Source organism: Heterocephalus glaber, unplaced genomic scaffold (assembly GCF_053883595.1).
Source record: "Heterocephalus glaber isolate CG9 unplaced genomic scaffold, H.glaber_assembly_v1.0 deba00000594, whole genome shotgun sequence".
Classification (NCBI taxonomy): Eukaryota; Metazoa; Chordata; class Mammalia; order Rodentia; family Bathyergidae; genus Heterocephalus; species Heterocephalus glaber.
The window spans coordinates 11,675,101-11,688,256 of NW_028258151.1; the positions used below are offsets into that span (position 1 = coordinate 11,675,101).

At 39.0% G+C, this 13,156-nt stretch overlaps 1 protein-coding gene across 4 annotated transcripts in view; it reads left to right on the forward strand.

The window, feature by feature from the left end:
- The window catches only part of Hsd17b3 (hydroxysteroid 17-beta dehydrogenase 3), a 62,140-nt gene that overhangs the window by 21,440 nt on the left and 27,544 nt on the right, over positions 1-13,156 (forward strand). For all 4 annotated transcript variants that reach the window (XR_015448840.1, XM_021259386.2, XM_004846086.4 and 1 more), the window contains exons 3-6: positions 4,842-4,917; positions 6,490-6,597; positions 8,242-8,309; positions 10,349-10,384. Coding sequence is in view for 3 of the 4 variants with exons in the window: in XM_021259386.2 (XP_021115045.1) it covers positions 4,842-4,917; positions 6,490-6,597; positions 8,242-8,309; positions 10,349-10,384 (288 nt within the window). In the remaining variant the exon portion in view is untranslated. The remainder of the gene's footprint in view (positions 1-4,841; positions 4,918-6,489; positions 6,598-8,241; positions 8,310-10,348; positions 10,385-13,156) is intronic.

Consider the following 13,156-nt stretch of genomic DNA (forward strand, 5'->3'; position numbering starts at 1 on the left):
GGGCACGATGTAACTGTCCAGTGACCTGCAGTCACAGCTCACCCAAGTTTGCCCTCTCAGGCAGCAGGGGGAGTGGTGCATGTAGGTCCTCCCTTAATGGCCTCCTGACTGCATCGGGGAAAATTCTTTTTTTTATTATTAATTTTATTGGTATATTTTAGGTATACAATATAATGACATTCATGATTGGGTATTTGTATTTATGTAATCTATCTTGGTTCTTATTTTTTTCCCCATTCCCCTGTCCTCCCTTCAATCCCTCCCATGTCCTCACCTCCCCATTTACATAGACCTTGTTTCCTTTTTTTTCATTTTCTCATATAAGAAGAAGGGAATGGAATTTATATGGGAAAATTCTTTAAATGTTTTTTGCATCCTAATTTTTCTTTCATTGTCAAGCCCCAAGTTTAGTTTAATAGACAACTGTTTATAAAACTGAGCAGTCAACAAAGATTAAATATACATTCCTTAAAGACACATATGGAATGTTCATAAAAGCTGTCTTCTTATTAGGCTACAAAGGAAATTGTGTTGCAATACAAATAGTAAAAGGCATACCATTGCATTTACTGACCACAATGCAAAACATTAAAAAAATGTTAGGTAACTATGTCCACCACCTATCCCTGTTGAAAAATTATTCTTCAATTAGGCCAGCCTGAACTACATACTGAGACCCTGTCTCAAGACAACCAAAAAAAAAAAATTAAAAAGATCTGGGATGAGTTGATCATCCCATATTATTTCATAAACTATTCAGACAGATTAGCATGACTTAGATGCCAGAAGGGGTCAGAGAGAGCAGCAAGGAGCTATGATCCAAGTTCAATATTTGCAAACTGAATCTAGCAGCTTATAAAAATTGTAATTTGAAAAAAGAAATAAGTGAAGGTGTTCTTTAACTGATAAAAACAAAAAATCTACCAGAAATGGTAGGAAACATGGATAGTGTTCCTGGAGGGCAGAGCACAAGACAAATGAGTTTGCCACAACAACAGTGGGTTAATGTGGAACAGGTGTTAGCTAAGATAATGAGGAGAAAAATATCCAAATGTTGATAAGGAGGAAACAAAACTGACTCTGGAAAAAAGACTATTGTTTGTGTGAAAAGCCAAACATTAAACATTAATAAACTATTAAAACGAGTAAAAGGAACTCAAGCTAGGCATCTGGGTAAAGAGCTTTGAATCACAAATAAAGTAATAGTGTTTCCTCTATGACCAGCTCAGTGAGTGCCACATACTGCCTAATATATTCTCTTATCCCATCTGTGGAACAATTGATTTGTGCAGACAGGTGTAAGTGGTAGGAATAGGAACTGAACCTGAGTATTACTTGTGGAATTTTTTTCTATCTCAAATAATTTAAGTAACAATGGCAATAAATAAGCCTGATATTGGTGGTAGAGACAGTGGAATGCACACCATGATTCATACCCTTTCTTCCACAGTGAGGTCTGTTAACTTGTAAATGGCTGTTCAGCAGGGCACCCCCAGTTGCCGTACCATCTATGTGTTGCCATGGGACTAATTTTGCAAATGAAATTAAACAGGAAGGATGAATAATGCTTCTTGTTCAAAGAGGTGAATGGAAGAGAATGTGTCTTTTCCACTATCAAAGAGCATTGCGAGACAATAGAGTATCACATAAAATATAAAAAGAAATACAACCTTCAAGGCAAAGTTTTATTTCTATATGTATCTATTTATGCCCATAAGTGCAGAGAAAAAGTTATAGAAGAATCAACAAGCTTGTAAAAGGCAGCAGGGTTTAAGGGTAGGGAGATGGGACTGGGGGCATTGGGGATTTTTTCCCTTGGTATTGTTTGAATCTTTTATGAGAATGTATTTGTGTGTTCAGTAATGTGTATTAACAAATTATAGTAGAAGAAGATATAAATGCTAAGGCTTCAACTCCAGAGATTTTTACTTGGATGGTTTTGGTGAGAATTGGTGTTTAAAGGGTAAATTAGTGGCTATTGGAGATCATGTAGTCTGAGCCACAATTCAGTTGCTTCTCTGCTTTCTCTGGCCTATATTTCTTTATTAAAACCACAGCAAATGTTTGTTTTGGCAGCAAATTTGCTAAGAGTGAAGACAGAGATTAGCATGGGTCCCCAAGGATGACCCAGATCTGTGAAATAGTCCATATTTTTGTTAAGATATTTTATGGAACAAAGATCTAAATGTTAAAAGAGAAACACTTTATCTACTGGAAGATAAAATAGGTAATACTCTTGAAGACATAGGCATAGGTAAGGACTTTCTGAACAGAACCCCAGTGGCACAAGAAATAATATTGAGAATTAAAAAATGGTATCAAACCAAATTAAAAAGCTCCTGCACATCAAAGAAAACAACCAACAGAGTGAAGAGACAACCTGCAGAATGGGTAAAAATTTTTGTCAGCCATTACTCAGAGGAATGACATCTAGACTATATAAAGAACTCAAAAAAATTAGACCCCCCCAAAATAAAAGACCTAATAAAAATGGGCAAATAAAATGAACAAACACTTCTCAGAAGCAGTACAGATGGCCAATAAATACATGAAAAAATGTTCAGCATCACTAGCTGTTGGAGAAATGCAAATTATAAAAACACTGAGATGCCATCTTACTCCAGAAAGAATGGCTATCATCAAGAAATTAGAGAACCACAAATGCTGTTGAGGATGTGGGGAAAAAGAAACCCTTCTACACTATTGCTGGCAATGTAAACTAGGACAACCACTATGGAAATCAGGATGGAGAGTCCTCAAAAATTAAAAATAGAAATTCCATTTCACCCACTATTCCCTTTTTAGGTATCTTCCCTGAAAGACTTAGTCATATTACAGTGATATATGCATATCCATGTTTATAGCAGCACAATTTATTTTATTTATTTTGTTTTTAATTCATTAAGTTTATTGATACATTTTAGGTATACAATATGCTGACATTCATTATTGGGAATTTGTACCTTTACATAATATATCTTGGTTCTTATTTCTTTTCTCCATTCCCCTGCCCTTCTTTCAACCCCTCTCCCCTCCCTATTTACAAAGACTTTGTTTCCATTTTTTCCTTTTCTCATATTTATTCTTTTCTCCTACCCCTCTCACTTTCCCTTCCCCTTTGGATCTTTTATTCCTATTTCACATTACCTATTATACATTTTGATCTTTATTTATACTTTCAATAGCAGCACAATTTATAATAGCTAAATCTTGGAAGCAGCCTGTATGACCATCAACAGATGAATGGATAAAGAAAATATGGTATTTATAGGCAAGGGAATACTACACTGCCATAGGATAAGCCTGAGACATTTGTAGGTAAATGGATGCATTTCAAAATCATAATGTTAAGTGAAATAAATCAGACATGCAAGTTTAGATATCACATGATTTCTCTTACATGAGAAACAAAGTATAAATAAAGAGCAAAATAAAGGATAAATAATAGTAAATAGGGAGATGATTTTCAAATGGGAATGAGAATACGAAGAGATGAAGCGGGGAGGGAAGGAAGGGTAAAGGGATTTTTTTAAGAAGGAGAATTGAAGGAAAAAATGGAAATAGAAGTTTTGTGAATGGGAAGGGGACTAAGAGTGAGAGGGAGAAAGGAGAGATGGGAGGGGACAAAAAGAAAAAGAACCAAGAGGCATTATGTACATGTACAACTCCCCACGATAAATGTACTGCAAACACGTACTAATACAATTTTTTTGAAAAGATGTGTCTTTTGCCACAATTAAAAAGGTAACAATATAAATCATTTGACTAAAACCATAGAAAAAGATTTCAATAAGCTAGGCCTTTGTCACTAAAACTCAAATGTCATCAACCTATTTAAATGAGTATTGATTTTTTTGTTTGTTTGTTTTGTTTTGTTCTTCAGGAAAAAGTTTTAACTTTTCTCATTGGTAACATTTTAGAATTTTCCCCAGCATAGCACACTTAAATGTGCCCAAGGAATCACGCTTGCTCTGGCCACTTCAATGTGCACATTGCTCAGCCTGGGCATAGGCATTGCCCAAGATGCCAGGGAAGCATCCACCTCTTCACCCTGGGCCTTCGATTCCATTTCCTTTTCTGTTGGGAGACAAAATAAGAAAGTTCCCCTGTCAAGTGATTCACCAGAAAAATGTTTTGGTGAATAAGAAGGAGCTCAAATGCCTGCAGAAATGCTGTTTTTATCATGGGTCTCTGCAGACACACCAAAGTCCACAGGTGCTCAGGTCACTCATATAAAACGGCACAGCGCTCTCTCTCTGCTTATCTACATACATCCTTTGTACATCTGAAATCATTCAGTTATAACACCTAATATGACAGAAATGCCTTGTAAATAGTCTTATATTGTATTGTTTAAGGAAAAATGACAAGAAACAAAAACCCTGCTGGACATATTCAGTAGAGATACCACCCCCCGGACATTTCCAGTCTGTGATTGGTTGAATTTATGGATGTGGAGCCATGGGAAGGCTGACTGTATATAGTATATAGTCTGCAATAGATGAGTTGGACACACAGCAAATCCAATGTGTTTTGGATAAGGGGCTTTCAGATCATGGGTGTGTAAAGAACAGTACCTAGAATAGTTCCTGGTACATAGTAAACACATGACATGCACTAAAGACTATGCTGTCACCTGTGGCCCAGTCCCTTATGGCTATTTTGTTCATAGCTTGGCAACCTTTGTCCTATTCTGCATGGGTCCAGCCCTGATGGAGCAGGCACCTCACCCTACAACCAAGGGCAACACTTAGAGACCCATTTGTTCACCTGTGGAGCAAGCCTCTCTGCCTGTGTAGTTTCTTTATTGTTTTTGGGTTTTTTTGCTCTCCCCCTGCCAGCTAGCAAGACAAGGACTCAATGTTATACTTATCAGCCGGACGCTAGAAAAACTCCAGACCATTGCCACTGAGATTGGTGAGTTATCCCCATCCTGTTTCAAATAAGGGAGATGTTCAGGGAACCACCAGTCTAGCCTGCCCCTGTCCTGATCTGCCATCCTTGCTCTGCTGTTGGGAGCCTGGGGTACCACCTGTCCCAAGGGGAGCCTTGTTTACAAACTGAAGGGTAATGTTTGAGGTGCAGACTTTAGCCCACTATAGGTTCTGTGATCTAGGATTCTTCAAGGCAGGAAGAGCCTCAGGTCCACTAAATAGGTCCACTTTCTCCTTTGATCCTGCACCTACATCTTTAGAATCAGCCCTGCTCATCTGGATACCCAAGCTGTCTGATAACTTCTACTCCTTTTCAAAGTAGGATTTGTGTGTGGGCCTTCAATCCCCTATGTCAGGAGGTGAAGGTTAGTGCTTACTGGTGGTCATCAGATTTTTTAAAAAGGTCCGATCTACAGCTGCCACATATGGTTGCAGAAGTTGTATACCATAAAACCCTAAGAGGTAGCTTTAATACTATAATGTGCTATTATGAGTATTTTCCTGGAAGTGTTCTTAGTTAACATTGACCATATTTCTTTTTGGATATTTGAACTTTAATAATCATTGGCAATTAGTAAGTTTTTTTTTTAACTCAAAGGGATGAGTGATTATGAAGAATCCAGAAGATCATTGCAGGCCTTCTGGAATGAGCCTTACTTCTCTAGGAGGATTTGAGATAGGAGATGGATGTGAGAGGTATAGGGTCACATCATGGCAGTTCAGTACTCTTGAACTGATGAACTCTTTTGTTTTGTCTGGATATGCGAAGTAGTACTAGTAAGATCAATTCTTGAAGATTTTTCTTACAATGCTAAATTGTGCTTTTTTCAATCATCCTTTTGAGAAGTAAGTCCTGGTTTTGCATTCAAAGCAGCTCAAACTCCCAAATTATGCCTCATGATTGCTTGATGCAGAAATATTGGATCTAACTACAAAGTTAAAGCAAAACACCAAGGAATTGGTAAACTCTGCTTTTATATCTGCCCCCAAACTCCTGCCTGTGGCACTGTAACAGACTGGTAGAAAGAGCAGTAGATTTAGAGTGAGCAGAGTGCGAGTGCTCTGGGGCAGTTAGTTGACTTCTCTGAGGCTTACTTTTCTGCTCTGGAAAACAGAAGTGATACTCTCTACTTCATAAGGTGGTAGAGAGGATTATGACATGCAGTTGTGCATGTGTCCAGCCTCAGTGCTGGACAAACACATGGATTGGTATGTGTGTGCCCTTACCAAGCAGAGGCAGCCCTTAGCCCAGAGGTCTCAAACCTGAGCATGTCCAGGGACACCTGGAGACCTTTTCAGATGCATGGCTGGGCCTATTTAGTGGGTCTGTAGTGGAGATCAGAATTTGCATTTATAACAAGTTTCCCAGTGGAGCTGTAGTCCCCACTTTGGGAACCACTGCACTAAATCTGTTTTAATGCATGTACTTCTCACTGTAGTAAGTTGGAAATACAAAGGTAGTAGTAGGTAGTACAGTTAGCATCAGGGAACCTCATGGTCAAGAGGGGGATTTATACCCTTGTTCATCAAGAAATACTTGTTGTCTCTAATGCAGAGAAGACTACAGGGAGAAATGTGAAGATTATACAAACAGATTTTACCAAAGATGACATCTATGACTATATTAAAGAAAACCTTAAAGGTTTAGAAATCGGAGTGTTAGGTAAGTAAATTGCAAAATGCAAAGTTTGTTGAAATAATTATCTTAGTGATGCTTGATTATTTCATGTTAGCTTGATTTTAACCCTTGATTGTATTTTAAGTTGCAGCATTAAACTGAATATTAAAACTAAATTGTTCAAGAGAAATTTGGGGATTAAAAATTTATATATGGTTTTGGAATGTATTAAATATATATTCCAACCTTCCAAATGATATTTTACAATATTAAAGTGAATTTTTTTTTCATAGAACTGATGTTGACCATTTGGCAGGAAGAGTGATCCCAGAAATTGGCCCAAAGGAATTAGTTTAGCAAACCAACACGTCTCATTAATCCATGACATAGAGAGTCAGTGTGGTGATGTAAGAATTGACTTTCTTACTCAGGAAAAAATTATTTTCCCTGTAATGACTTATAGATAAGGTATTTTATAACCACATGCACTGTATGGTGTTTGTATTATATATAGAAGAAAGTAAGATTTGAAAGCATTTTTAAACTTGTTGAATTAAAAACATTACATATTCACAAATAAAAATGTAAAATATATTACTGTAGAAAAATTTGAGAAAATAGACACATAAAAGAAATATGAATTTTTAAAAATCTCCAAAATTGGAAATAGCACTTTTAACATATATACACACATATTTTCAAAATGGAATTATATGTACATATTGTTTTATACTTAAAAACTGATATCACATGTTTTCCTATACCTTTAAAATTCCAAGGAGCTATAGTTTTTAATTGTATGCCGACATACCATGATTTATTAAATGAGTTTCCTATTTTTGGAAAATCATTTTTTTCTACCTCATTTCCTTTGGAGGGCGATCAATCCTCCAACTGCCTAGAAAGGGGGATGGCAAGGGCTAAAAAAAAAAGACAATAGAGACTTGCTTATTTTCAAAGTATATGGGGATCTGGGAGGTCAGTGCCTCAGAGTGGGCAAAGACAAAGACTCTGAGTTAGACATTTTATTGGGTACACATAATGATTGGAGAAAGTATCAGGTGACTTGAGGGTGGAGATAATCCTATGTAGATAAGGATCTTATGCTGATGAAGGTCTTAGGTTAGGATATTCTTTTTTTTTTTTTTTTTTTTGGTATGAGGGGGATCGAACTCGGGACCTTGCACTTAGCGAGGCAGGCACCGGAACCACTGAGCTAAATCCCCAGCCCAGGATAGTCTAATGTTGAGGAGGACTGTAAGCAGAGCATTCATACAATAGTAGGTGGGAGGAATTAAGTTGATAAGAAATTTGCCCCTCCCCAGGTGAAACCTTTCTCTTACTACTTGGTTCTCAAGGAAGCAAGATGTCTTTAGCTGTTATAATCTTGCCCTTGAGTATCATAGCAGCATGGGACATTGAGGTCTCAGCTGTGACCAGAGGCAAGAATGGAGTTATGTCTTGACATGCCATAGCTGGTCTGTAGACAGGAAAACTAGGCCTAATCATAATTTAATTGTGACATGATTTTTCCCCAAAATTATGTATAATTGCTCCCTACAATTTCCTCATAGTTATTAAATTATGTTGCAGTGAATGACCTTGTATATAAATTTTTTGTACATGCTTCTTTAGGAAAATTTCCTACCTACTCTTCTGATACATTTTTGTTTTGTCCCTTTCTATCAGTCAATAATGTTGGAATGATTCCAAGCCATGTCCCGAGCCATTTCCTTACTACATCTGATAGAATCCAGGTAGGCTTGAGCTCTTCTGAATATGGTTTCCTCTAGCACAGGTACTGGCCTCTGGGGCGACATGATTATTAGGACTGGAGAAGGAATGACAGGAAGCACATTCTCTATTGTATGGTGACTATCTTGAAATCTCCCTTTATTTTCACCTTAGTAATTAATGTCATAGTCAAGGACATCTTTTCATGACTATCTCTTGAATAAGGACATCTTCCCCCTTCTCTGCACATCAGAACTTTTCTGCCCATTGTCCCATTTGGGGGGCTTTGCACTCTGCTTGATAGAAGGGAAATCCTGCTCAATGAATTTATTGCTATGAGTGTGCATGGGAACAGTCCAGCTCTTTGGCTTTGTCTGTCTTCCTAAGCAAAGAAGATTTATTTAATTTTTTTTTTTTTGTGAAGAAGAAACAGTCATCCTCAGCATCCAAGGGAACTACTTCTAGGATTCCTGTTGATACCTAAATCTGTGGATGCTCAAGTCCCTTAAGTACAATGCATAGAACCTGGGCACATCTTCCTGTGAACTTTAAATCCTGTAGGTAAAAAGCATAGAACCTGGGCACATCTTCCTGTGTACTTTATTTTATTTTATTTTTGTTTTTGGTACCAGGGATCAAACTCAGTTCCTTGAGCTTGCACAGCAAGCGGCAAAACCACTGAGCTAAATCCCTGGCCCTTCTTGTGTACTTTAGATCACCTGTAGGTTACTTATGATACCTAATACAATGCAAATGTCATGTAAATGGTTGTTTTACTGTATTTAGAGAATAATGACAAAAACCCTGTGTATTTCCAGTACAGATGCAATTTTCAAAAAAATAATTTTGATCCATGTATAGTTGATTGGATCCAAGGGTATGGAGCCTGCAGTACGGAGGGCTGAATGTACGTGACACAGACTCTTGGGTGGGAGGGATTAAAAATTCAGACAGCTTTGCTCAGACCCACAACTGGCATTGGTGGCCATGAGCAGTTTTTGAGCATGTAACAGTCCCCAGAGGCTCTATTTATCAGCCTTTCCCAGGACCCTGACCTTTGAAGCCAGGGGGTTCTGCCATTTGGAATGGGCCGTCAGGCTTTCTCTCCCCAGTCCCAGAGCTCCCAGAGCCCCTTTTGGCCTTAGGTCTTCTGTGCTAGGTCCCTGGGACATTGCTGCACACCCTCACCCAACTTGTCTCTGGACCACGTCAGCCCTGTTGTCTCTGCTTTCCTCACTTGTTTTCTGCGAGTTCTGTTACGGTGTCTTTTTCTGATCACATCTGTGCTTGTGTCTGTGTCTCTGTGTCTTGGAAGATTCTAGTTTGTTTATTTATTTAACTGTCCTATATAGCCCAGAACCTTTATCTTCTATCATACTACTCACATTTCTACCCTCTGTGATATTGTCTCTTAGGCCCACATATGGCAGCCCTTCTTCCTCCAGCTGATACTGCTCCTTGACTTAGATGGAGTTCATCCCAATAAGCCCATCATAAGTTGAAAATAACATAAGTCAAAAATGCATTTAATACACCTAACCTACTCCCACCTCGCATAGCAGCACACTGCACACTGCAGCATGTCAGCGGTTCCCTTAGTGGTGAGGGGGCTGACTGTAGCTGCACCTTGTTTCTGCTGTCTAGCATTGAGAGCAGTGTGACCTTGCACATCACTGGCCCTAGAAGAGATTCGAATTTAACATTTAAAGCACGATTTCCACTGTATACACATTGCTTTTGCACTACCACAAAGTCAAGCCACCATAAGTCAGGAACTCTTGGTATTTTCCTTTAAAAAGCTGGTTCTATTCCTCCCTACATGTTCAAAGAACCTTTTAATTGACTTATTCAAGATTGCATATATGTATATGTTTTCCAATTCTAGTGCATCCCTGGTTGAAAAAAAAAAAGTCAATCAGGAGACTAATTTGCAGGCCAAGTAAGAGATGGAACCATGCAGCCACAAGCTTTGGCCCACTTTATGGTTCATTAGCACTGAATATTTCCCAAAACAATTTCTCTAACAGTCAGGCTGATTCTTGGTTGTGGTTGTTTATTACAGAGTCTCATCCACTGTAACATCACCTCAGTAGTCAAGGTATGTGGTCAATCTATGTATTAAATTTACTAAAATGTAGTAGCTGTTGGAATTTGTCAGCTAAAGAGAATTGCCCCTATCCTATGGAAGGAGAAATCTTTGAAATTGAGCCCCTTGTGACTGAGAAGTCATGTCCTGGCCTTTTGACTATTTTATTCTGTTTTCACTAAGAAAATACAGTGATGGATTCATTCTCACTGTTATCTGAATCCTACTTCTACATTCTGTTTTGTTACATGTTAGAGCATGTTAGGCCTGATGATGTCAAAACATATTCAGGATTCCAAGGCAATTTTTAACATTTAATTTTAGACAATTTTTACAAAGGAAAATAGGTGAAAGTTCACTCTGTTGGGGAAAATAGCAGAAAGTATGGCTTGGGTTTTCTGGACCTTTGGTGTTCAACAAGTATTTGTTTATTTGAAGCCTTTATCCATGGTTTTGCTTTCCACTGTTTGATTACCTGTGATGAATCACAGTCCCAAAATATTTCATGGGAAATTCTGTGTTTTAAGAGAGGCAACACATTAGCATAACTTACATTACACTATATTATTATAATTGTTTTATTTTATTATCATCCATTATTAATCTTACTATGCCTAATATATCAGTAGAAATTTACCATAGGTGTGTCTCAGTAGGAGAGAGCGTAGCATCTATAGAGCTTGATACTGTCCTTGATTTCAGGCATCCATTGAGAATCTTGGAATATGCCCCCTCTCTGATCCATGCAGAATCCATACTGCATTCTGATCCTATCTCGGCTACTAAGTACAGTAGTTGGACAGCACCTGGAAAGTTAGATAACTCCCTGAACTTCAGACTGTGCGTCTATTATTTCATGAGTTTTGTAGCCAGCCATGTCTTAGGCACATTCAGATTTCAGGTTCTTTGATTAAGGTCAGCTGAATAACCATTTATATTGTGACTCCCTCAATGCTGTCCTATGCTGTCCCTTTTCATGAGTAAGGAAAAGGCAAACAGTTTGGACAGATAATTTAGCAAATGATGCCGCTTCAGAATGTAGCCAACCAAGGGCCATGAGACTTGGTTAATAGATGTTGCTTTTGCGTGAACACGATGTTTCTCTTTCCTTTGAGGGGATTGAGCCCTCTGTCTCTACCATAGTATATAGCTAGTAAATGAGCCCTGCACATTTTGCCTGTACTCACTCCATAGCTGACCACCTTGCTCAGTCTACAAAATTCACAGCTATACATAGCAGTCCTATAACCACTCTGGGAGCTGCAATGGAGCTGCAGAGCTAAGTGAGATCCCTGATTCCAAGGAGCTGGAACCATCTAGAGAGTAGGAAGAAACTCAGTCTCATTCATCTAAATAGCCTAGACTGGCAGGGGAGGAGGACTGACTTCTCAAAGGAAAACCAGGTTGCTGTCAACAGAAGGACAGGAGGGGAGATGTAAGCTGTGCAGACCAAAAAGAAATTATTTTCAGGCGGGTAAGTCAGGCTGAAAACAATTATCTTCACCACTGGTTGTTTTCTATAAGCAGGCTGGTATTTTTTAGTATTCTGCTTAGTTATTATTGAGTAAACACATTCCTTTTATGCTTTTTAAAGCTCCAAGCTAATGTACTTTTAAGTTTTACATGTCCAACTGTTGTCTGCAGCCTTACCACTAAAATCTTTCCCATTATTTTACACATTGATCTTTCAGTCTTGGGCTGTTTGATCATTTGGGTTTCCCCAAATGGATTTGACAACCCTCTGATGCCTTTAGCAGAGAAACACTTTGATTTGTTAAAAGAATTGTTTTGTTTGTTGATAGATTCTGAGTTCCCTAAGCAACAAAGAAAAGAAATGAAAGGTTACCCTCTAAATATGCCTTGCCCTAATGAGCCTTGCTGGTTGGCAGCATGACTAGTGTCACTTAATTACTTCAAAGATGCCATCTGGAAATAGTCACGTTCTCTGTCAAGGGCAGAGATGGTGGAATGAGTCTGAGGGCAACAGGAAGGTGGGATGAAACTAAATATGGAAGTTTTGAGACGGGGACTACCTGCCCAGTGTTGTCTCTCTAACATGCACCCTACAAGGCCCAGATGAGGACATACTGGTGTCTCAACAAGACTCAGAGAATGTCCCCAGTGGAGCTGGAAAGGCAGGGACAAAGTGACACAGTCTAGTCCCTCATCCTTGTCTTGCCTCCCTCTAAATCCTGTGTTTCAGAGGCAGACCCGAGCCCCACCGAACCCCCCAGAAATAGCATGATCTGGGGGCATGGAGCCAGGCCTGTGGACGAGAGCAGTGGTGGGAGTGAGTGCACTGAGAAGCTGCTGTAATGCCCCTAGACAGCACAGGGGAAGATCAGTTTATCTGTTGTCTTCCTTCTTCCATTTTGACCCTCCCCATCTCAAACCTGCCCCGAGGACAAGGCTTAGTTCCAGTCCAGTGTGTGTTAGACACGTTTCAGTCTGTGAAACTGCCTCTTTCTCAGTTTCTAAAATGTATGCCTTGTAATTATTTGGTGAAAATCTCTCTAAATAGAATATCTAGCTTGCAGAACTGTCAGGAAAGACCTTGAGGGTAACAGATTGGGAAGGGATAGGACACCACAATGAGGTTGTAATTCCAAGGGACAGGAGTAGCCATATGTTCTGTCCCCAGAGTTGTGTCCCAGACCCCCTTGCAGGCTATGTGTGCTGCCACTGTTGAGATGAAGAGATGGGTGTGAGAGGCACCTGATCTTCATTAGGTCTTCTGCTGGTCCTAGTTCCTGCTTGTAGATAAGGGATATGCTGGCCAGGCTA